The 25,678-nt window shown below is 38.9% G+C and overlaps 2 protein-coding genes across 7 annotated transcripts in view; one reads left to right on the top strand and one right to left on the bottom strand.

The window, feature by feature from the left end:
* The window catches only part of Son (SON DNA and RNA binding protein), a 34,662-nt gene extending 19,867 nt beyond the window's left edge, over positions 1-14,795 (top strand). For 2 of the 5 annotated variants that reach the window (XM_048346280.1, XM_048346279.1), the window contains 6 exons: positions 5,382-5,492; positions 6,386-6,502; positions 10,519-10,666; positions 12,948-13,019; positions 13,115-13,230; positions 13,709-14,795. In XM_048346280.1, the coding sequence (XP_048202237.1) occupies positions 5,382-5,492; positions 6,386-6,502; positions 10,519-10,666; positions 12,948-13,019; positions 13,115-13,230; positions 13,709-13,867 (723 nt within the window). In that variant the 3' untranslated portion in view covers positions 13,868-14,795. Of the gene's footprint in view, positions 1-5,381; positions 5,493-6,385; positions 6,503-6,638; positions 9,873-10,518; positions 10,667-12,947; positions 13,020-13,114; positions 13,231-13,655 lie in introns of those variants that run through there. The other 3 variants (XM_048346281.1, XM_048346282.1, XM_048346284.1) reach the window with 3 other exon arrangements.
* Positions 14,796-14,852: 57 nt separating this feature from the next.
* Donson (DNA replication fork stabilization factor DONSON) lies at positions 14,853-25,554 on the bottom strand. Of its 2 annotated transcripts, none has more exons than XM_048346289.1 (10): positions 25,204-25,554; positions 24,609-24,689; positions 23,346-23,549; positions 21,886-22,064; positions 21,152-21,330; positions 19,803-19,881; positions 19,585-19,689; positions 18,757-18,955; positions 16,747-16,959; positions 14,853-15,633 (listed from the first exon to the last, which is right to left on the bottom strand). In XM_048346289.1, the coding sequence occupies exons 1-10, from the start codon at positions 25,501-25,503 to the stop codon at positions 15,496-15,498; spliced, it is 1,677 nt and encodes a 558-aa protein (XP_048202246.1). In that variant the 5' UTR covers positions 25,504-25,554; the 3' UTR covers positions 14,853-15,495. The 2 variants fall into 2 exon arrangements, with proteins under 2 accessions (XP_048202246.1, XP_048202247.1); XM_048346290.1 differs by having other exon boundaries at positions 16,759-16,959.
* Positions 25,555-25,678: the final 124 nt, after the last annotated feature.

Raw genomic sequence — 25,678 nt, 5'->3', positions numbered from 1 at the left:
GCCAGTAAACACTTCCTACAGAGAATCCTGTTTATACAACCAGAAAGTAAACAGAACCCAAATTAGAAACTTTCCTAGCAGTGTTTTTCCCCCCAAGTTATATTCTAGGTGACATTTTCACTTTTTTTTTTTCTTTTACCTGTGGCATTTTTGAAGAGGGATCAAGCCACCAACTTAAGAGTTGAAAGTTAGTGATAGTGTGTATTCACGTTTTAAGTAAGTTACCTATAATGAAATAGATAGCTGACTTGGACAATATTTTAGTGAAACCAATTCGGTGTTCAGTTACTAATCCCCAAATCAGGCTACTTGGATATCTTGAGGGACAGGTTAACAGACATTTACAGCTGACTAATCTTCTTGAATTAGCTTGATAATAGACTATGATGAGAGCTCTGTAGGCTTAGAAATCCTAACATGTATGCTTAAAAAAAATGAATTTATTGCAGATTAAGCATTTAAACCAAGTTACAAAAAGCGTGGCAAGGTTCCCATGGAATAAGTACCCTATAAATACTTTTCCTGAGAAGATAAGTGACTATAACTGTTTTGTCTTCAGTTAAAGACAGGGAAAGTCTTTAGTAAATCTTTATTACACTTCATTTTGGTCAAGAAAATTTGATTAAAGTTTAGTACTCATTTTCATTCACTGACAGTACAATGGCTTAACCTTGGTTCTCATCAAAGTGACATCAGATTTCAAAGGTTGGGGGAATTCTAAAGAAATCATTAGTGGGGGGTGAACATTGGTAACAAAGTTAGTATTTTATTAAGACAGATGAAAAGTTCTCTCACAGGCCTAAACGAAGCAGATGTCTCTTCTGACAAGATAGATAGAACTATTTAATACCCAACTGTAAGCTACTTATGTAGAAGATTACACTCATATAGATTAACCTGGTTTTAAACAAGTTCCAAAATTTTAGGGGAGAAGAGATAGAATTATGTTCTGATCTCAATTCTACACTTTTGTAACAATAACAACCATCCAGAGGAAATGTTCATAATATAAAATGCTCAGTTCCAGTTATTTAGCTAAGTGCACTGTATTTATAAAATTTATGTTTCTTGTGCCAGTGTTTGCAGAATACTTTTGTTGATGCTTCAAGACAGCATTGATCCTTTTGATTTCACTATGGATTGAAGTAAAGACTTTGTAAGATAAAGGGAAAAGTTCTTTTAAATGGCCAAATTTTTATGAGTATTTTTTAAATTAATATAGAATTTGTGCTTCTTTAAATCTTGGTCATAAAACATTTAGCCAAAGATCACAGATACTATCTTTAGAAGGGTGAAATTATCTTTGCTAATCCCAATTACCAGTCCTTAAGAATGCTCTTTGACATGAGTACATAAGCCTGCTTCATGGATGAATCAATGTAAGTCCATCCCTTTGGAAAACCACTCATTAGACTATGTCCCATTGTACCATAGTATCATTCTTCTACCCAGCCGCCAGCATCCTCAGAGGTGATTGTTAGAACTGTACATATATGTGAGAATTGATTTATAAATAATGAACTTTAAAAAAAAAAGTACTGGAGAAGTAGCATTTAAAAAATAGTCCCTCATGGGTATTAATTATGGTAAATAAAGTTAGTAAGGCTTATTAGAAGGTAGAAATGTAGTTCTCACACAAATACAAGTAGATGTAGGGTACAAGCTGGAGTAATAACTATCACTGGCCACACCTCGAGTTTTTGAGGATTTACTTTGAGTATTTTAGGGACCAACCTCTAATGAAATTATGTTAAGATCATTTTTATCTCAAGCAGTGTATTCTGTTTTGTATTAAATCATGTCTATATGCTAGAGAAACTGAAGCTTTGAATATATATATAAAGTTTAGTAAAGCTAACTTAGAGGAATAAGATGAAAATTTTTAATTGTAAACTATAAACCTGTAAGTTCTAGAATTATGTTTTCCCCTTATTTCATCTAGGCTAAGTTATGCTACAGTTTTGTATAGACAGATAATTCACTTAAAGTGAATCAGAATCAAATGTTATTGAAGTTACTTTTAATGTATGAAAGTGTATTAATGTTTTTGCTAATGCTTTAAATATTTCATCGGCCAGATGGTTTTTCTTTAGCTCTGTTTGCTTATTGCTAATTACTTTTATAGCTTCTTTTAGGTTTGAGATATCTGCAGTTACCTGTGTAGAGACTAATTGTCTTACTTTTCTAAAATCTGATTTACTCTACCCCAACAGTTTATCTTTTAACTCCCTTATACCCTTTTGCTGCATTCTACAAAATTCTTAGGTAAACGTTAATGAAAGAGGACCAAAAATAGATTTGGACTAAAAATAGATTTCAAAGGACTTTTTAAAATGGAAAATATGTAAAAGTTACATTCCATATACATACTACAGGTGATAAAATGTATATTCTATGAGGCCAACATCATTGTGTGTTCATTGCACCTGCATCCTTTTAGAAGAAGAATCCTTTGTTGCTGAGATAGAGATGAAAAATCTTGGGTAGTTTTTTATTAATGTGAGAATTGCAACTTTGGAATACCTTATGTTAATAACCTGTTAAAACAAGTTCTAGGAAAAGGGGAAATTAGCATACCCAGAATATTACTATAATAATGTCATATATTTTTAGGTCTTATGCAATTTTCACACATTAGGTAGCAAACTTGTTAACTTGGTAAAATTCTACAAATTCTTCTAAGAATGGCTTTTATTTTGATACCTTTTTCATAATTCCTGTTTTTGAACAATATAAAGGATGGCTACGATTTTAAAACTCCCATTTTCCAATCTAGCGATGACCAATTACTGAATGAAAAATCAGCTTGTTAATCACACTACCCACATTCCAAGTGCTTAGCAGCCATTACTGCAGAAAGTCCTGGACTGTGTTGCTCTAAAGGGCAGCTGTGTGTGTGTGTGTGTCTTCTTTTTTTTAATGTTTTTATACTGACACGTAACACTGGGTATGATCACTGAATGTTAATGCTTTGGGAATTTTTATGTTACATAACCTGAATTATCGCAAAGCTGGAAACACTAAGACCCTTACAAAGTTAAGATAATCTTGATCGATTTTACTTTGAATATGTTTTTTCACATTAAAATATGAAATTAACAATGATTCCTTAACTACTTGAAAATAAAATTTTGAAAGGAACTTGCAACTTTTATACAGTGTGAGAAGAAAGTTGTAAATTACTTAAATTTCAGGATCAAGTAGAGATGTAAATTTATATAAAATGTATTACTGGGATTGAAGGAAGTTTCATCCTGGGAATAATAAAAAATGGATTGTTACTTTTTAATTAATAAGGTCTGTCAAAAAAAAGACCTAAAGTGCTGCCAGAGGGGTACAGTGACAGTGCTGGATTCTTTGGTATTCCACTTGGAGCACAGTATTGAATTCTGGTAGTTTTGTTTTTGTTTTTTTTTTTGCTGTTCCTGGGGCTTGAACTGTGGGCTTGGGTGCTGTCCCTGGGCTGCATTTTGCTCAAGGCTAATGGTCTACCCACCACATGGAGCCCCAGTGCCACTTCTTGCTTTCTCTGTGATTAATTGGAGATTCAGGGTGCGTAGACTGGCTTCAAACTGTGATCCTCTGATTTCAGCCTCCTGAACAGCTAGGGGCCACTAGCACCCGTCCTAACGTTAGGTTTTAAATCCATCCTACTGCATTTTTGTGGGGAAGCTGCAGTTAAATTGGGGTTGACTTTTCCCCAGTAGCTTTTCAGATTTCGGCCTTTCCAGAATTGTGCCTAAGCATCCTAACATTTAGATTGACCTGAAAACCAAAGTAAGTCTCTGGGAAGGGTAATTTCTCATGTGGTGGACCTTCAAAATTACCTTGATAATCCCAACTTTTTAGGAGACTTCTAACTAAGGTAGATGTAATGGACACAGATTTTGGCCTTAAATATCTATATTCACCTTTAAAGTTCCAGGAATCATACAGATCAGGTTTGAGTCCAGAAATTAAAATAGAAGCAACTAGTGGAATAGAGTGCATTTCCTAGTTTTTCAGTCTAACTTCTCTTAGATTAGTTTTTGCAGGCCTTAGAAAAAATACTATGTGGATCATTCATCAAGAGATAAATAAACAGTAAAATAGATTATAGGATTCGGTTTAATTTTGTTTTCATTTTAAGAAGGCATATAAACAGACTAAGAAAATCTTGATTTAGCCCAAGTAGTCTTTGCTAAACAGCAAAGAATACTAGTATAAGGGTTCTTACAAAGGAAAGTTAGTCATTGTACATAATAAAATTCAGTATCAACAGCATTTTCTACTATATAGATCTTATTTTTAACACTTCATACACAGTTTGTAGTCTAATATTTTAATTGAAACAAGTTCCTAGCTATTAACCATGTTACTGACTTGTCATATTCACGGAGTATAATCAGTCATTCAGTCTTTGTATTTTAAAACAGCCGAACCTATGTCAGTTAAGCATTTTCACAAAAGTTAGTTTCTTGTATGAAGTAACTAGAAATCTAATGAATTAGTTGATACATACCAACTTTTGCTAATTTTAAAATGAAACCATTCAGTACTTAATAGGTTTTCCCCTTTGATAATCTGACAAGAATTTGTTCTATTATTTTTTTTAAAGATGAAAATTGCCTCTATTTATCCCAAGATGACTTTTTTCAGCCCTTTCACTCCAAGGGCTAGAACTAAGGTCTTCCAGGTATCAACTTTTTTGTCCAGGAGTGAGGACCGAACCCAAGGCCTCATGCTAGGCATGTGCCCTACCATGTGAACTGTACCCCCAAACCTACCATAAGATTTTTAAAGACAAAATATGGTAGTATCTCTTTGGGAAGGATGGACTAGTATTTTTTAAAATCTCATTTAAAGATGTTTGATGTTAGATTTCCACAAATACTTTGATATAATGTAAACTGAAAATTTGTTGATATACTGGAAATATTCTTGGAAGAAATTGGGTTGCTAAGACCCAAAAGCCTATTGATGCACAATTTCCAGAAGGGGAATGATGTATTGGCACCATTTTTACTCCTTGAATTCAGGAACTTCGCTTAGTATTGCTAGCTAGTAAACAGGTGAAAACAGGTAGAGTATAAAATGCACAACAATTCAAAATAATACTCTTTATGCCAAAGACTTTTAACTTTTTACTGTTAATTCCATTTTGATATCGTAGAAAATACACTGAAAGCATGCATTTTTTGTGTTTTTTTCCTCCTTCCTGATAACTTTGTAACTAACTTACCTTCATCATTTATACTTCCCAAGGTTACTTTACTTTTTTAACTTTGCAAGTTAGTATGAAAGACTATAGTTTTTGACACACAGCAACTAAAGAAAGAAGAGTTTTCAGAACTTAGGGTCCTGCTGTAGTTTGAGATAATTATCTGTGTTTTCTTTCTTAGCCTGTGGACATCTCTACAGCAATGAGTGAACGGGCACTTGCTCAGAAAAGACTCAGTGAAAATGCATTTGACCTTGAAGCCATGAGCATGTTAAATCGAGCGCAAGAGCGGGTATGTAGCATTTTAAATAACTTTCTAAATGGACTTTCACGAATTAAGATGGCTGTGACAACATTGCTTGCTATGATTAAGCCATTTATCTTAATTTGCTGGCTTAAACGAATGTGCCCAGAGACCTGAACATTCAGTAAATGTTTATTGCAACCCATGTGGCAGGAAGTGCATTAAGAGAACAAAAAATTCCTCTGATGCATAAAATGAGCTAAGTGCCTGCCTGTAAGAGTCCTTAGCTATTACTAGTTCTCATTTTTAATTAAGCTGAGGAACCTGTAGTGGCTAAATGGTATCCAAGGTCACAACTACAGTGAAAATTTGGGTCTACACCCAAACAATTTCAATGAAGGGTCTGTGGTCTGAACACCAGCTTTTCCATTTATTTTACCATTACATGGTAAACGTATAATAGAAAGTGTAAGTACATCTTTTGGCAGGAATTAAAATTAAAATACCAGGTGTTCATAGTTACATTTGGAATGAATAACAAGTTGATTCTTTACCATAGTAGTTATTGGTGCTTGATGCAGTCTACAACTTCATAGCTTTATGAATAGGATCCATTGAATGTTTTTGTAAAGTGTTTTGGGAAGCACAAAAAACATTTAATTATAAGAGAGAGAAAGAAGGAAGGGGTGACATTGACCAGGAAGCATTGCACTCATATTTGACTTATGGAATTATGACCACTTTGTACAACTACTTAAAAACAGTTAAAAAAAAAAAAGCAAACCAAAAAACTACCCCCAAATCAGAAAACATTTTATTTTAATGTTAATGATGTTTAACTTCAGTATAGTGTTTTACGAATTTAATATTAAGTCTTGTCAAGAACTATTTTCTTTAGTGAATTATTACTATTAGTAATTAAGGTGGCTGCTTCTTTTCAGATTGATGCCTGGGCTCAGCTGAATTCCATTCCTGGCCAATTCACAGGAAGTACAGGAGTACAGGTTCTGACACAAGAACAGTTGGCTAATACTGGTGCCCAAGCCTGGATTAAAAAGGTACATAGTATATGCATATATAAAAGTGTACAACTACAAAGCTAAAACTCTGGGATGTTGCATTAAAATACGCATGAGAGAGGCCAGTGACTCTAATCAAATTCCTGAGTGTATGTGCTCTATGTATATGCTCCAGGATGGACACTGAAGATGGACCGGAATCGTGAAACAATGGAAAATGTATAAATATGGCTCAAGGGCCACTCAGTTTATGTGATTTTTTAAAATTTATTCTTGCTGCTGTTTTTGGCGGGAGGTGGTTCTCTTTAACTGTTTTAAATGCTATCAGGTGCTGTTCAGAATCTTCTACAGTTCCTGTTGGACTACTAACCTAATCATTTCAGAGCAGTGGTTCTCAAATTTTTCTTCAACATGGGATACTTTATTACAGGTTTATTTTTAGTGGATCCCCACCCCACCCCACCCCCCACCCCTCTACCACCCCTAATGATCCATTCCTCTAGTCCTCTGTCCTTGTCCTCTCAACACTACCTGCCCCTTTCACAAGATCCCTTGCCTCCTATTCCTCACTCCTCTTGTGACTTCCAGCCCCAGGTCCCTATGTGTGATTAGCTGTTGGTTACTGCAAGTGGTTGGGAGGCCCTAGTAGTAGCAATGCATGTGGTGAATTTGCCATGGGACTGAAAAGGGGGAGGGGGAGAGGATGGCTGGAGTGGGTGGGGTGTGCTGAGGGTGGTGGTTAAAGGGGGTGGGGGTGGAGGTAACAATCTGTGGATCACCATTTAGGCCCTAGTGGCCTCTGGTGGATCCACAGGCTCAATTTGAGAACCACTGATTTCATGAAAAAACAGGATATATAAGACCTAAAATCAAGGGAGAGGACGGACACCTCGTGCTACGAAGATGTAGGTGCACCTGGTCTCAGATTCCTGCAGTGAGATGTGTCAACTCCACCTACGGCTACCTCATTCTTGGGGGAGTCTTAGGTGGTTAAGAAGGGCTTTCTGAAGAAATGCAGTTTGGTGAAGGGATGTGGTTTGGTTGGATGGGTGATGGGAAATTTGTTTCAGGAGTACTGGCAGCATAGCAGTGCTGAAACTGGGAGGCTTCGTGGTGTAATGGATTGGGAAGGTTTCCTTACCCTGCTGTACTCCTGACTCCTTGTGTGATCGTGGGCAAGTAATTCTTTGGAATTTTCAAAGTCTCCCAAGTGTTAAGTGGAGACACATCACATCCTTATTACTGCCTCAGAGAGAGGTAATCAGTGTTGTGATAGGTACCTGTAGAGAACTGCAATGAGGCCATTCATGAATGAGCTACTTGCAAAAAAAAAAAAAGGTATTGGCTGATGTGGACATTTTAATCTGATAACATTTCAGCTTTGATAGCATTATCCCTGTTGATCCTCTTAACAGATTTATATCCCCACCTTGCTTTTTTTTTTTTTAAAGAAATAGTTGTGTTAATATGTATTGTGATCCATATTGGAAAACAAAGGGTAACCTAGTAAAACACAATTTTGGTCAGTTTTACTTTCTATACTGAGTTTGTGTAGTTAACATATGACAGTGATAGATGGTTTTCATCTTATTTGGAAGGATAATACTTGTTTTCTCTGTTTCTAGGGGAGGGGGGAGGCCTGGGCCCTTGTGTACTATGTCTGAGCTACACCTCCATCTCTGTTTCTTTCATACTACTTAGTCTTGAAGATTATAGTGCTCAATATTTCTGAAGTTTATGGTTGTTTAGCTAGGAACATTATAATACAGTTCTTGTACACTGGTAGATAGAGCATATATTTTGGGTCTTCATCTATATAACACTGTGCTACTTTGTAATTTTGTTTACATCTAAAGATTAGGAAGTGAATCGTCTACTGACTTATTAGTTGTTCCCTATAAATGCTCTTCTAAATTTTTGTCTATCAGTTTTTTGGTTTAGAGTTTTATAGTAAATATTTAGTATAAACTTTACCTTCATCTTTATATTCTAAATTTGTTTTCAGAAGCAATTCATTTTTATCATAAGATATTTAAATTATAGAAAAAAGCAATACTTTCAGGAAACCACCCATATGTAGATTTGCTGAAGAGCATTGTATAATATCAACAGTCAAACAGTATTCTATAAAATAGGTTAGGACATTTGAAAGTCATCATGCAATTGAATATTTAACAATGCATCACAATTTCTTTTCACAAAATGTGTTTAGTAACTTGTTCAAATGACCATTTAGCTTTTTTCTTGCTTTCGTATAGCCCAACACTGCCTTTATGTGTTAAAAAGTAGGGAATTCCAACATCATGTATTCAGGTTTCTGCAATACATTTTTAGATTAAGGAAATAATAGTATTTTTGTTCATCAGTAAAACATTTGAAATTGTTATTTTCTGGAATGAAATGATTTGACATGCTTTCATAAATACTGTTTATTATTGTGGTCTTAGCAGATGAATCTGCTTTTTTGTCAATTGTACACACACTGGGTAAAGAAACAGATGAAGGTATTAGAAAATGGAAATAGTTGGGGATGTGGGCTATTTGGGGGTTTATATTGTACTCTGTCTGCACAGTTGCCCTTTCTTTTAGGAGTGTTTCCTGCAAAAGAGGGGCAGATGAACCTGGAAGTAAGTAAAAGTCATTTTAGGTGTGTAGCATCAAGGCAGTTGATATCCAAGCATCAGCTAACTTTTCTCTTGATACATCTACACTGCATGGCCTGCACCCAATAAGGAACTGAACCGGGGTATGTTTTTACCTCCACAGCTGCCTCCTTCCATCAGAGCACCTTGTTCAGCTTAATGTCTAGTTAAGTGTCATTGGCATAATTATTCCTCAGCATTTTAACTATAAAGCTGGGGAACAAAGACTACATTGACTTATTAGTGTGTAAAACATGATTTACTTTTACATTTCTTAATAACTTACTGATGTAGGAAATAGTTTCCCTAAGCTGTCACAGTTTTGGCTCTATTAAGGACTCTTAGTAAGTTTTCCAAAGAACACTAGCCTTAAATTTAGGAACAATGCAAAAATAAAACAGATTTGGAGATGTTTCAAATTTTTAAAGAAAATTAGACCTCGATAACAATAGAATTCAGAACTGTTTGTTCTATTTACATAGATGCCCATTAACAAGAGGCATCTTGCATTTTTCAACATTGGAAATAATTGTTGACCATGCTAATATACATAGTTGTGCAGTTTAGGACATTAAGTGGTTTGCTGCTTTGATGGAAATTATGGTTCAGTGGGTTGGATACGAGAGAGATGATTGTTCACAGAATAACCTGTGAACTTTCACCCCTCTGTATGGAAACTTGTTTCAGGGCCAAATCCTTGTAGCTGTCTTCTTGCCCCGGTCAGTGCCAGCCGTACTATTCACAACACTGCTGCTACCGAGGCCTAGGTATGTAAACATTTAAGGAGTTTTTAAAAAGTCTTTTAACATCGAGTTAGGTTTTAAAAGAATTCAGATTCATTTTAGCATACTTACAGGGTATTTCTATGTGATTATCTTTATTACTGTGTAAATTTAGTTACTTTGTTTTCATAGGGATTTTAAAGTATTATACTTGCTTTGTGGTAGAGTGGGGGATAAAAAAAAACAACTTAGGATGACAAAAGTATGCTTCTTCAGTGTCCAAACTACTACTAAATAATTTCTGGGCTTTATTCATAAACTAGGTACACCTGGCACAATTATTATTGACTGTTTTAACATTGCCTTCTTTTTATTTTTACAAGCTATGAAGAGGTACCAGTGATCCTATATAGTGGACGAAAACAGGAGTGTTCTATTTTTTTTTTTTTTGGAGGAGGGGCATGAGGGGTTACTGTTTTCAAATTGCCATTTGATTTTCAAACTATTACCGTTAACATGAAAATAATTAGAACATGGATATATATGTATTGAGTATAGAAATATCTAAGTTTAATTGCTGTAACAGATCTAGAAGTAAAATAAGATTTCTCTTTTTGAAAAGTTGACATTGCATCCGTAGTCAAGTTCTAACTGTCAAATGGGGACATTTTACCTTTTTTTCTTTGGATAGGATCAGTTCTTAAGAGCAGCCCCAGTAACTGGAGGAATGGGAGCAGTTTTGATGAGAAAAATGGGCTGGAGAGAAGGAGAAGGATTAGGAAAAAACAAAGAAGGAAATAAGGAACCTATTCTTGTTGATTTTAAGACAGACCGAAAAGGTAAGGTGTTTTAAAAATGTGTATTTATTACAATACTTTGAGTCTGATTACTGTGTGTCTGTCCATCTATCCTACTTGAACTTGAGATATTTCTCGTATAATTCACTGCTATTTGTTAAATATTCTTTAACCTATTTCCATATCCAAAAGTTCTATCAATAGATTCAAAACTTTGAGCTTTTAAAAGGCAATTCTTTTATCATGTTGGTTGCTAAATTAGACTATGGTTTCATTTTTAGAAAATGGAATTTTCATTTTGTTTGCTCTTGACAAGACTGCTTTCTCAGATAATTTTTATTTTTGTCTGTTGGAGGGTTTGAACTCAGGGCCTGAGTGCTGTCCTCCACTCCAGCTCTTTTACTCAAGGCTAGCGCTCTACCACTTAGAGCCACAGCCCCACTTCTGGCTTTTTGGTGGTTAATTGGAGATAAGTCTCATGGACACTTTTCAATCCAGCTGGCTTTGAACTGCCATCCTCAGATCCCAGCCTCCTTAGTAGCTAGGATTACAGGTTTGAGCCACTGTTGGCAGGCTTAGATACTTTTCCTATTTTCTACTGGTTTATGTTCAATTTTTTTTTGTTTTGTTTTCCCTTTTCTAATTCAGTAGTATGTGTCAAGTGAGGAACTATAGACCAACTGCTAAAAGTTCTTTGTTTTTTTATATTACCTTGTACTGGGGGCATCTTGGAACTCTTACCGTACAATTTATTTATATTCAAATATAGGAGGAGCCTGGGAAGATATATGCAGTCTATTAAATCACATACACTCAGATAATAGCCATTGGTATCTTTTAATAAGGTCTTTTGCAGTTTTTTTTGGGGGGGGGGGCAGTACTGGGGCTTGGACTCAGGGCCTGAGCACTGTCCCTGGCTTCTTTTTGCTCAAGGCTAGCACTCTGCCACTTGAGCCACAGCGCCACTTCTGGCTGTTTTCTGTATATGTGGTGCTGGGGAACTGAACCCAGGGCTTCATGTATAGGAGGCAAGGACTCTAGCCATTAGGCCATATCCCCAGCCCTAGTAAGGTCTTTTGGAAAAAAAAAAAATGTTGTAATGTAAGCACAGTGGCAGCTCAGTATTTGAAGTCTGTCAAAGTTGGTTTTTAAAAATGAATGTACTTTTCCTTTGCAGTCAGTCATTAAGTTGGAATTAGTTAATTGTTTTTGTAAATTTGGATGGACTAGCCAGAACATACCAAGTGTGTATTGTATAATCTTAGGGGGCATTCTTAGTGTGCAAAGGTATAAGTGCTCAAGGAGAACAGCACATATTCCAGGGAAGGTTAATATACTAGCATGATTAGCAAAGGAAGGTTCCTGTAAAATATGTGGAAATTGAGAAACCACTGTTTGAGTTTGTAATATGATTAATCACTTGTGTAATACACTTCTAGGGAGAGATTGTGCAGACAAGGTTATAGTTTATCCCTTGAGAACATGTAATATTCGTAAAACAAAAAAAAGGAGGACTAACTGATAAAAGAGACTCCACCACTTGGATGCACTGCCTTTTCTGCTGTACTTGGGTTTGAATTTGGCCTCATGTTTGCTAGACAGGCACACTACCATTTGAGCTACAGCTGGTTTTAAGTTCCAGCCTTGCTAGGCTCCCTTCAGGTGGCTCAGCACCTTGATCTGAGGAATGAGGTTCGCAGCCAATCTAGGTAGAAAAATCCATGAAACTCTTTTGTCAGCCACCAAATCGAATTGGAAGTAGGTTTCAAGTGGTAGAGTGCCAGCCTTGAGGGGAAAAGCTAAGCAAGAGCTTGAGGCTCTGAGTTAAAGTACCAGTTCCAGCACAAAAATAAATAAACCTAAATCCCAGCCCTTCCAGGAACATATTTAAAGCATATAAAAAGACAGATGAGCTAGGCAAGGTAGTACATGCTGAGGAGGCTGAATAATTGAGTTTGAGGCCAACTTTGGCTATATAATAAACCCTGTCTTGAAACAAAAAAATCATATAAAAAGATTTATGTAGAGACTAATTGTGATATGAAGTGTGTGTATGTGTGTGTGTGTGTGAATCCTGCTGTCAAGGCTAGTGCTGTGCCACAGAGCCACAGCTCGACTTCCAGCCTTTTGGTGATTAACTGGAGATAAGTCTCAGGTTGGCTTTGAACCGTTTGGGCTTCCAATTGCAACCCTCAGGTCTCAGTGTTCTGAGTAGCTAGGATTATGGGCATGAGCCACCCATGCCTGACTGAAGCTGTTGAACTTTATTTGAATGAAATTGAAATTCATTCAGTTAACACTGGCCTTTTCTATTGTTTTTAAGGTCTTGTTGCAGTAGGAGAAAGAGCACAAAAGAGGTCTGGGAACTTTTCAGCTGCAATGAAAGACCTTTCAGGTGAGAGAGAACACTTTCAAATTTCCTCTTGCTCACTCATGCCGTGAACTGGTTGCAAACTTAGAGATTTCTAACTGTTTGTATTTTCTCTGCAGGCAAACATCCTGTGTCTGCCTTGATGGAAATCTGTAATAAGAGAAGGTGGCAGCCACCTGAATTTCTCTTGGTCCATGATAGTGGCCCTGATCATCGCAAACATTTTCTCTTTAGGGTAAATATGAATTTATACACTAATTACAGATAAATTTATTTGGTAATTTAAAGTTAGAGGGTAAGGGTTTATAAGCATCATATAATCACAGTATTAATATTGTTTTGTGTTGGGTGTGGGCGGAGTGGTGGGGATTTTAAAATAATGAAGGATGCTTTAATGTGACATGAATATCCTATTCATAGAAATCTGTTCACCTAGTGGTATGTGGGTGGGGGAGGACCTATTATCAGTATTTGTTCCAACTTGGACAACTGCTATTAGTTTGCAGTTCCATTTTGGAAAATATTTCTGGGCTGAGATTAAATTTCATATTATGGGTTTTATATTTTTGTAAATTATTTTTCTAGCATTTAGTGAAAAAGTACAAAACTAATAGATATTAAAGTTTGATGCTGTTCTTATTGTATGTTTTTCTTGAATAGGTATTGAGAAATGGAAGCCCTTACCAGCCCAATTGTATGTTTTTCTTGAATAGGTATTGATAAATGGAAGCGCTTACCAGCCCAGCTTTGCCAGCCCTAATAAGAAGCATGCTAAAGCCACAGCAGCTACTGTGGTTCTTCAAGCAATGGGCCTTGTACCAAAGGACCTCATGGCTAATGCCACTTGCTTCAGGAGTGCCTCACGTAGATAGATTGAGGTTTTATATTAATCATTTCAGATAATTTTACTCTGCATCACAATGTATTTCCTCTTTAATGTTGTAAATATTTGGCAATTTAAGACATTGTGTAAAAAGCAATCTGTACAAACATCTCCAGGCTTTGATTTTTGTACCATGGAAATTGTATTTAACCATACAGGGTTTTGGTATGTTTATATTGTTTACCTTAGTGATGTATTTGTTTAAGTGGCTAACATCCAAACAATTGTTTGAAGGCATCAGTAATCTTCAGTGTGGAATGTTAAATAACGCTTTTATACTGTATTTTGTACTATGATGTAACTCCCTTTTCTTATGGCTAGGCTGCTGTAACACTTGCCTGTAATCAGTGAAGGGCTGTGCACCTTGTACTATTTCACAATGGGTTCTGCTGGACAGATACTGGGCCAGTGTTATTGAGGCAAACGAAAGATCTGTTCCATAGGGCTACTGCCACCATCTCCCCTTACAATTTTGTAGAGGTTACCAAAAGAAAGTGGTATATTGTATAATGATCAGCACTAAGTCCTGCGTTCCCATTAAAGCCACTTGCATCATAAGAAGGGAGTCAAAATGAAGTCTGACTAGAATTCTACTGCAGAGGCCAAGTATATTTAGTATGGCTTGAGTTGTGATATAGTTTTACTTTGATGTGCATTTTGAATTTCAGCTACAACTAGATAGACGTAAATGATAATTAAAAATGCTGTAACCAACTTATCTAATAAAATTGGCAACCAGCCACTATTTTGTTGACTATGAGAAAGCTTAAGTTTATGTTAATTTTTAGGGTCTGATAGAATATTTCATGTGTATTACAGTGGTATTCATATGCTGTGTCTCTAAACTTTATTTTCAAAAGCTTAAGGCCCAAATACAAACTTCTCTGGAATAAAATAAATGTGGTGTTTTATTCTCATTATAAAGTGAATGTGTACACGTCACCTAAGTACTACTTTATTTCTGTACTCAATGCTTTGGTTTCTAGGCATATTTATTTTAAAACATTGAATTTTACATTTGGTGTCACATACACACCTGCAGCACATTAGATATTAATAGCTATTACCACTTACCCATCCATCTACACAATACCTTTTGAACTAGCATGCATTAAAACAACATTTTAAGTGTACTAGAGACTGGAAGAATAAAGTACTAAAGATACTAAGACAGAAGCTTCCAAAATCAGCTCTGCATTATTGTCTACCTTTATTTCCTACTTTCATAAATCAACCTATTAGTCACCATACCAACGGACAGATTGCTACAGTTTATAAATGTCTTAGTTTCCCATTTATAATGAAACACTTTTAATTCAGATTTCCACCCAGTTTACAATTAGTTGTAGAGAGAACACTACAAGCTATTTAAGATTTAAAAAGTTTGTATCATCTTCATACTAGAAACTATGAAAATAGTAAAATCAAATGTTGATTTTAAGCCTTAATGCTATTGCTCAGTCCTTGTAATAAATAAATGTATATAAATATTTCAGTATTTTAAAGTATTTCTTTAACTTCTGAAATGAACTTCAAAAGTCAAAGGCTTAAAAGAATCTTGAATTTCCTTGCTAGGAGGTTTTTCCTCAAAGATTCCTTTTAGGCTTACTTTAGCGTTCAGGATCTCCATTTATAACTGTAGTCACTCATTTCCATATTTCGTAAAGATGATTTCCCCAGTAGTGGTATTTGACTAAGTTGTTTTAGAGTCTCAGAGTGCAAGCCACAATTAGCAAGATCCTTATGGACAACCTCCTGTGGAAAGATGTTATACAAGTCAGTAAAAAGCATATAAGTTGTTGAACACTTTTTAATAAGTACCATGGACACTTCACAAAATGGTTCATGTGATTAGTTGTAGAATTAGGAATTTTTGCGTGGGTAAAAACAGTAAAAACATTTCTACAGGCATAGCAAACTGGTGTATGGCAGTTTCAGTATGCTATATTAGAGCTCTAAGTAGAAATCTATACACTGATGAAAAGTGGAAAAATCACTGCAAAGATACATGTAACAACATGTGTCAATTTTCCTGAAGGGCTTTCCAGCTCCTAGTTCCAGTGCTGGTGAATTATCACTGAGCTACACTTTCGGTCTACAAGAACATTTTGTTTTAAGGTGGTAGGCAAGGTTTGAACTTGGGGCCTTGAGCTTGCTCTGCTAGTGCTCAACCACAGGAGACACATCTCAAGCCCTGCTTTTTTGCTGGTTGCTTTTTTTTTTTTTTTTTTTTTTTTGCCAGTCCTGGGCCTTGAACTCCAGGCCACTGAGCCACAGCACCACTTCGGCCATTTTCCATATATGTGGTGTTGAGGAATCAACACCAGGGCTTCATGTATACAAGGCAAGCACTCTTGCCACTAGGCCATATTCCCAGCCCTGCTGGTTGCTTTTTTGTTGGAACTTTTCTGCCCAGGCTGGCTTTGAATTGTGATCCTTCTGACCTTAGCCTACTGAGGCACTGGGATTTACTGATGTCTGCCTTGATAAAGAAAAATTTCACAGCTTATTTCTGTACTTTATGAATATGTTTGCATGTGTTTACATACTACACGTTTAATAAAAATAAAAAAATTATGCTTAAGAGTTAGAGATAAATATGGTTAGGTAAATACTGGAACTCTCCTACACTATGAAGGAATTGGGTGCTAATATTCTTTGCCTCAGAACTGTCAAAATGGATTTGAGATGTTAGTGGTATAGCCAGCAGCTTGGAGTTCAGAAAGATTTAACAAAAAGCAATGTATATATATGGAGATGTGATCTGTTAGTAACTCACAACTACCTAAGTTTTCTAATTTGAAACAAAGATGACAGCACAGATACTTCTTCCACCTAGAGGAAATCACAACTACAGTAGATACTTACTTTATCTAGTACCTTACTCAGTGGTGAGCAGATATTAAATACAGTGGTCGGCTCATGTGGATACAGTCCTGCAGAGAATGACCCGCTCTGGGAAGATTTGAGTAGCATGGTCACAGAATGTACAGCATGAGGCATGATGGGTCCAGTAATCTCCAAGCTAAATTGATCTTTGTATCCAGAAAGGGCTTGTGTCTTTACATTAACACTTCGTGCCTTCATGAAAATTTAAAGAAAAGTTTATAATCAAGTTTTTGTCCCTTAGTTCAAAATGTGAATAACTATTAATAACTGGAACGAAAGGCGTTCCTAAGGCCTCAACACAAATGTGAGAAAAAACAGTAAGCTTTCAGTGTTCACCATGCTTTTTAACATTCTAAGTTGCATTATATTCTGGGGGATAAAGTTTAAACTACCTTACCTGATTTTACTACATTACCACGGGATACTGGGAAGTTCCAAAATTCATTCTTTTGCTATTACTGCATATATATTACCTTCAACAACACATACTTTCCACTGGAACTATCTACATGGATGGGACTGTGGCTTAGTGGTAAAGTGCTTGCCTAGCATGCATGAAGCGCTGAGTGTTGATTACTCTGTACCATAAACAGAAAAAACTGGAAGTGGCACTGTGTCTCAAATGGTAGAGTGCTAGCCTTGAGCAAAAGATGTTCAGGGACAGTGTTCAGGCCCTGAGTTCAAGCCCTAGGACCAGTCAAAACAAAACAAAAACTATTTACAAAAGTATAGAACAGGGGCCGGGGATATGGCCTAGTGGCAAGAGGGCTTGCCTTGTATACATGAGGCCCTGGGTTCGATTCCCCAGCACCACATATACAGAAAACGGCCAGAATTGGCGCTGTGGCTCAAGTGGTAGAGTGCTAGCCTTGAGCAAAAAGAAGCCAGGGACAGTGCTCAGGCCCCGAGTCCAAGGCCCAGGACTGGCCAAAAAAAAAAAAAAAAAAAAGTATAGAACACAATTATTCTCACAAGGACCCAAGGGTTTTGAGAAAGGGTCTTGTCATGTGGTCCAGGCAAGGGTGGCCTTAAAAGTTGTGATCAGGCCTGGCACACACAAAAAAGTTGGGATCATCCTGCCTCAACCTCCCAAGTGCTATGATCCAGGGTGTGTTGTGTGTGTGTGCAAGTCAAGAATGGAGGGCCAGACAATCAATGGTGGTACACATATGGAATTCCAGCTGAAGGTGGAGATGGGAGGACTGAATGAAGTTCATGGCTAGTCTGGGCAAAAATGTTGGTGAGACCTTCCTCAAAAATCAAGCTGAGACTGGGTGCTAGTAGCTCATGCCTGTAATCCTAGCTACTCAGGAGGTTGAGGTCTGAGCAGAAAAGTCCCTGTGAGACTTTCATCTCCAACTAACCACTCAAAAGCTGGAAGTGAAGCTGTGGTTTTAAAGTAGGAGAGCACTAGCCTTGAGCAAAAAGAGCTTGGAGATAGTGCCTAGGCCCTGAGTTATAAGCCCCACAACTGACACACACACAAAAAATCAAGCTGATGAGCATAGTAGTCCAGGCTGGTCATGCAAGGATGCTGAGTCAAGTGGCAGAGTGCTTATCTAGTAAGTGCAAGGCCTAGGGCCACCCATACATCCCCAAGCACACAAAAAACTCACCCAAAAAGAAAAAGCTTTAAATGTAAAACACTTGCATAGAGGCTCCCGTCTTTAACCCTAGCTACGTAAGAGGTGTGTGGTTTGAGGCCAGCCTTAACTAGAAGATGCCATTTCAGCAAAAAAGCTGAATGTGGTGGTGTTATCCCCAGTGAGTGGGATGGATAGGTTGGAGGGCTGGTCAAGGATGGGCAAAAGTATGAGACACTACCTGCAAAGTAAGTAAAGCAAAATGGGCTATAGGCATGGTGCAAATGGTAAGCGTAACAGTCTGCAAAGCAAGTGCTAAGCCAAGTTCACTAGAGTACTTCCTCCTCTTATCTCTCTAAAAAGCTTCGGTACAGCAAGTGACTGGGTACAGAATTTTTTGAATTACCTTAAGCATTTGCATTGTGGCACCTCGGAAAGCCACAGGTGATAAGAGAGTTGGTGGAAGTCCTGCCTGTACACCTGAGGTAGCAACTACACTCTTGCAGTTAATCAAAAAGTTGAGCAATGTGAAGGTATTGATTCCTTTCACCAACACTACAGACTCTGGTCTGTGATCCATTTGTACCTCATGTCTCTCTTTACGGCTGAAGATAACAATCAAGGAAATTGCAATAGCATAAACCATACCAACAAGGAAACTGTTATTTTAATTCTGAATCACCTGGGACCTCTTTTACCCAAAACAAAATGCTGCTGTCCCTCCCTCCCCACTGAATTCACAGTAATAAGATTTTGAAACAAAATGCTGACCACTTAAATTTGCTAGAAACTGATAACCACAAAAACAAACTCATTCTTTAGGTAAAAACTATTTTCCATTGCCGATATCAGGGGCTCGTGCTTGTAATTCCAACTACTCAGGAGGCTGAGATCTGAAGACTATGGTTTAAAGCCAGTCCAGGCAGGAAAATCCATGCGACTCTTATTTCCAATTAACAAAGTAGAGCTGTGGTTGAAGTAGAGTGCTAGTCTTGAGCAAAAAAGCTCAGGAACAGTGCCCAGGCCCTGAGTTCAAGCCCAAGGATCACCAAAAAACCAAACCTAAGACACTATTCACCCTAAAACTTGAAGTGGAATACTTTGTCTGGAGGATTAGTAAAACCTTAAGATAATTTAAGATTTTAGTAAGTTAAACCTGCCAGTCAATGTTAAAATTCACCACTAACTTAATTCAATAAAAACTGATTATTGTGAATAGCAACTAAAAGGATACAGTTTGATGGAGTGTATATCTGGCTTTTTAATCTTATCTTGTACACCCATCTCTTCTAACCAAGAAAAGCTTTCCTCTTCATCTTCATCACTGACTGCTTGCTCCCTAGGAAATCGCAGTCGTTAGTGATCCAATTTCACCAAATAGTTACTTTCACAAATGGACTGCACTTAATGTTAAGTCACTGGGCTATGTAAAAGGTTATTTTAATCACATACTCCCCATGTCCCAAGCTTGTTCCATATACTTTCTTCTTAAGAGCATTTTCTTCTATTAAAGGCAGGGAAAATTCAATGCCTACATGAGAAAAACAAAAACATACTCAGTTTTCTTTAAAAGTTACTTATGGAATGTCCTTTTAGGGTACAAAATATAAAACTTGACTTTTTACACCTGGCTAATATATTAAAGCAGTAATCGCTAAGCTCCTTTCCCTTTCCCTTTCGTGCCTGCCTACCTATCTCTCTCTGGAGACCAAGTCTGCCTTGCAGACCCAGCTGGGCTGAAACTCATGATCATCTTGCCCCAGCCTCCCAAATGGTGAGATGACAGGTGTAAGCTACCATGCCCAACTTTCCTTTTTTTCCTTTCTTGTGCCAATACTGAGACCTGAACTCAAGACCTGGGCTCTGCCCCTTAGCTTTTTTTGCTCAAAGCTGGCAATATAAAATTTCACCCACAGCTCAACTTCTGGCACTTTGGTAGTTAATTGTAGATAAGAGTCTCAAGGTCTTTCCTGTCTAGGCTGACTTCCAACACTAATCCTCTGGATCTCAGCCTCCTGAGAAGCTAGGATTACAGGCAGGACCTACCAGTGCCTGGATGGTATTTGGGCTTTGAATAAAGGGCCTGAAGCTTGGTAGGCAGGTGATCTACCACTAGCCTGAAACTTGATACCACAATACACATATATATTTTTCAATAAAGTTCAGGAAATATATATTCAGGGGCTGGGAATATGGCCTAGTGGTAGAGTGCTTGCCTCATGTACATGAAGCCCTGGGTTCGATTCCTCAGCACCACATATATAGAAAATGGCCAGAAGTGGCACTATGACTCAAGTGTCAGAGTGCTAGCCTTGAGCAAAAAGAAGCCAGGGACAGTGCTCAGGCCCTGAGTTCAAGCCCCAGGACTGGTAATAAATAAATAAATAATACATATATTCAATATATATTATTACTTTTTCACAAATTACACTGCATTCCAGTTTACTTTTTGAAAATGTGCTGACTGCTGGTTATATCCATCAGTGAATGTGCTGACCTGTTTTCAAAATCACATTATGGGGGGGGGATAGATACCTTACTATAAAAGAAATTCTGAAGGAGTCCATTCAGAAACTGACTTTCTGGCTCTTTATGTGCTTAACTTTAGAGATCAGAGAAAGGCACATGATTAACTTATAGCTATGGGGAAGGGGCAGCTTACCAAATAGGAAAAACACAAAACCAAACTCAGAAATGAATGTATTTCTTAAAATAATACAGGTAACTGATAAAGACAATTCAGATTAAAGCAAGTTTACTATAAAGACAATAGTTGTCGAACTGCAAACCTAAGCTTTTACCTTCATTTTTCATAGCTTCTCTCAGTCCTCTTGTTGTAGGAGAGAGGAGAGCTGTGATGACATCACTCCCTGACAATCCTGCTGCTCGGAACAGGACCGTGAACTGGTAGGTACAAACGTAGAAGTAGGGACACAGTTTTGACTTCAGCAGGTTATATAGCGAAGTAATGCTCACAGACCTAGGAAAGAAAAGAACTTTTCTCTAGGTGTTATTAAACATTTAACTCAGTGTGAAAAATTTAATTTTGTACAATTTGGTTTGATACTCAGCTCGTTTAAAACACAACAAATATTTCATAAACAGACTTGAATTTCTGTTGTTAGTTATAACTTGGCTCTAAAGAACTGCAATTGGTAATGGGATCTCACTGATGACCTCACAGTCCTTGTAACAAACAGCATTTACCACATAAACACTACCAGTTTTTCTCTAACACTTCATTGATAACTGATTGCTGACTTGCTCTAAGCAACATAGCGAACAGAAACAAAAAGAAAACTGACAGGAAGTAATGACAAAGAATTCTATGTGTCTGTATGTATCTAGTACATATATATTCCATATTTTGATATATGAAGAAGAAGCAATTAAATGTTAATTAGTGGTTTCTGATGAAATGCAGAAAGTTGAGGCTCCTTTTACTGCTATTCATTTCCAAATCACAAATATAGTAAAGAGACAACAGTGCTAAATGAAAACTCACCAATGTATTATGCAAGCCTATTAATCTTACCAGTCACTCATTAAAATGTGCTGCAGGGATTCATCATTTGACCAAGGGCTTGACTTTCCAGTCATTTTTCTATCAGCTCCAATACGAGGGAACAGTGGTAGCCAAGGCAAGGCAGGGTGGAGCCAGTAGATAAGACTCTGCTGGAAGGCACACCGTAACTCAGTGCAGAGTTTGGGATCCTAAAATCCAGAGGAACAGAAATCATGAGACACTACTGCTTTCTACATAAACTCAATTCCTACACACAGAAAGAATTTCAACCTGTAGAATTAACTCTTAGAAAAGTTAAAATGTAGTACATCTTTGTTTGGGATAGCCTTTCTGGCAAGCAATCATTATCCGTTATACTGTCTTAGAGAAACCACAGAGATGGGAATTTTCTCTTGTTTCTACCACTCCTGAGAATAGACTAGCTTTTCTGCAATAAAGGGTAGGAATGTATGTGTTGCACTCTACTCGCTCTCCTTCCTCTATGAAAGCACGGGAAAGTAGCCAGTCAACACCTATAATGCCAATTATTTTTCATCCTGATCCATTAACTGAAAAAGATACACTAGGTCCCCTTTTAGGTAAGCCTTTATAAACTAGTTTTGAGTTGTTGAGATGCTTCACAGTGAGGAAGTTGTATGTCTCTAAAACCATTATAAACTCATTAGCTCACTAAATTTACAAGACTATTACTCAAGTAGCAAGAATTTGTGCATATCAAGAAAAAAATCCAGAGCTGGGGATATGGCCTAGTGGCATGAGAGCTTGCCTCGTATACATGAGGCCCTGGGTTCGATTCCCCAGCACCACATATACAGAAAACGGCCAGAAGTGGCGCTGTGGCTCAAGTGGCAGAGTGCTAGCCTTGAGCGGGAAGAAGCAAGGGACAGTGCTCAGGCCCTGAGTCCAAGGCCCAGGACTGGCAAAAAAAAAAAAAAAAAAATCCAGCATGTCCTAAAAGCAAGAAAATCAGTAAAATCTGCGTGCTCTTATAGTTGCACTCAATTAGGTTTCATTTCCCAGTACTTTTTGTTTTTGCAAGTCCTGGGGCGTGTACTCAGGGGCCCGTGAGCTCAGGGCCTGGGCCCGGTCCTTGATCCTCTTTTGTGCTCAAGGATAGTGCTATAACACTTGAGCAACAGCCCCAGTTCTGGCTTTTTCTGAATAGTTTATTGGAGTTAAGAGTCTCATGGACTTTCTTGCCCTGGCTGGCTTCAAACCTCGATCCTCAGATCTCAGCCTCCTGAGCAGCTAGGATTATAGGCATGAGCCAACAGTTCCCGGCTCCCAAAAGTTTCTTAAAAAGCCTTAAATGCATTTGAATATATTATCTAAGAGAAACAAAAGTTCCTTTCCTGTGTCTTTAAATATCAGAAAACTTTAATGGAAAGAAGTATTTTTGGTATTTTACAGAGGAGCATTTTATACTTAACTCATTACTTTAAACCATGGGCGCTTTATTTCAGAATTACCTGAATATTTTGGGGCAAAGTAACTTCTACTGCCCTACAATGTTGGATAAGACCTTGAGCTTCTTCCTGTGCTTTCACGTGATCTGCCCAGGTAAAGGGTTGAGAAGAGGTGAAAAGGAGTCGAGTTTTAATGCTCCAGTCCACAGGTAACTCAGTACTTTCTGAAGATGGAGTATCCGATTCAAAGGATGATAGGTGTTGAGTCTTTCAAAAAACAAGAATATAAAGGTTACTTTCAAGATAAAAAGCCAGCAACCTGTGAAAATGATTAATATATACTTAGATTACTCAAACATCAAAATTATTCTAACCATATAATACTATTAAGAATGTATTACATACTGAAAAAGATTGGAAGGGTCTAAACTAAGCTGTTCTGAGTACCTCTGGAGAAGTGAAAATTTGTTGAGGGTGGTAGTGGAGGAAGAGTACATTTCCCTTTTTACAATGCTAAAGAACTCAGCCAACGCAAGCTAGAAATCAGAATCATGGGAATCCAATTTGGTGCATGGGAGGTATTTGTGTAGGGGTCATGCAGGCTGTTACCCACCACTTATAGACAAGGGAAACCTTAAGAAGCTGGTGTCCCCCAACCTTCCCCAATGGTAAGGTAAACAAAACAGAGAAGACCTTAGGGAGAAGCCCTTTGTCTCTGCTCTTACCCCTGCCCCCACAGCCAAGCAAATAAAAAAGTTTGCCTCCCCCCCCCCAAAAAAATCCTCCCAGTATTTAAGAGTATCTTTTAAGCATCTGAAACTCTAGGACAAGGCTAAGCTTCTTCTCTAGCAGGAAACTCATGTAGGACTCTTTTAAGAGGCCACAATGAGAAACAGACTACCTGAAGGCCCTTCATGTGTACAAGGGAAAATGCCGTCTCCATTAGGACAAGGTATGAATTATCTATCACAACAGAAATACTTGGGTTAGAAAGTGTGTGTTGGCCGAGGCACAGACAGCAAGGTTCAATGCTATGTCTATAGAGGTAATCTGGTATTTGAAGACTGAGTAGCTAAGCTGGGGCTGCCTCTGCAGGATGAGTAGGAGATACTCACCACAGAGGAACAAGTATTAAAAAGTGATGGGAGTAGAGGAATAACCCGTGTGTTCTGTCTACTTTAGTGCTGGTGACCACTCCAGAGTGATAGCATGCATGTATTTATCACACCAAATCCTGCAGCTTGACTAATGCCACATTTTCAGCCCTCTTAATGAAGCAAAAATGCGTCTGAGTTTATAAGAATGTAACTTATGAACAAGTATTACCTTGGACATTTCTGTGATAGTCGTCTTTTCCGGTAGCAGCTCTCCCAATAGGGAATCATTTTCTCTTTTATGATCTGGAGGCTGAGAGTATGAAAAACAACTGTTTTGTCGGAGCTTTAAGGGAGAAAGCGGCTAGGTGGGCTTTGCACATTTAACAACTGATGTGCACACCTTAAACTAAAAGATCCAAAAAGGCTGCAAGGAAAGACGAGGCTAGTGCAGCCTCACCCTCAACATTCCTTCATCCCCAGAAAATTCTGAGGCCTCGAAAGCGGGGAGCCCAGGCCACGGTGGGGGGGAGGAAGGGGGGGGGTCCTGGGTTAACCCCTCGAGGACCGGGTGTCCGAACGTGCTTCCCAGCTTCCCAGTTTATCTCTAGGCACCCCCCCACACCACCACGGAGGGCCGAGGCTGGGGGTGGGGGCACCCCGACACCCGGCTAACCCCCACAAACCGGGACTTCCGAGGGCAGCCGTCCCCTCCTGCCACTGGCGGCACGGTAAACTCTTCGCGCTCTTTTCCCGGCCTCGCACCGCGGCCGGCCCACCCTGAGGGGCCGCGCCCCTCGACGGCCAGGCCCGACCGAGGCACTCACCGGGCCCGGCGCCTCCTGCCGCACGTCGGGGCCTTCGGCGGCGGCCCGCGGGCGGTTGTCCAGGCGGGCGAAGGGGTTCCTCGGAGCCGCGGGCCGGCCGCCGCCGCCTCGGACCGCCGCGGAGGGGAAGGGGCGGAGGGGCAGCCCCGCCGCCAGGGCGGCCCGGCGTGCCGCGGGCTCCGGTGGCTCGGGGGCCTGGGAGGCGGCGGCCCCGGAGCTCCGCGTCCTTTTCCGTCGGAGACGCAGTTTCTCGGGGGGCCTCTTGAAGCTGGGCGAGTAGCCCGGCACGGACACGGCCATGACGCGTGGGCCCGGAGGCTGCCGGCGGCCCCGCCAGCCCTTCCCGCGCGCGCCGGCCCCGCCCCCGACGCGGCGCGCCGCCGAGCGCGACTCGAGCCGCCCCGGCGTGGCCCCGCCCCTCCCCGGCGTGGCCCCGCCCCGCGCCGCGCGGAGCCTGCGCCGTGGGCCGCCCGGG

This window comes from Perognathus longimembris, chromosome 5, assembly GCF_023159225.1.
Source record: "Perognathus longimembris pacificus isolate PPM17 chromosome 5, ASM2315922v1, whole genome shotgun sequence".
NCBI lineage: Eukaryota > Metazoa > Chordata > Mammalia > Rodentia > Heteromyidae > Perognathus > Perognathus longimembris.
Note: the sequence above shows the minus strand (reverse complement) of the source record. Positions and strands in the feature narration are given on the sequence as shown.

Coding starts and splice junctions, on each gene's coding strand:
- Donson (XM_048346289.1), bottom strand. CDS start 25,503: ATGGCCGTGTCCGTGCCGGGCTACTCGCCCAGCTTCAAGAGGCCCCCC. Junction 21,331..21,885: donor CACATTTTAATGAGTGACTG/GTAAGATTAATA, acceptor TTTCTTTCCTAG/GTCTGTGAGCATTACTTCGC. Junction 19,882..21,151: donor AGAAGCTATGAAAAATGAAG/GTAAAAGCTTAG, acceptor TTTCTCATGTAG/GCATTGAATTTTCCCTGCCT.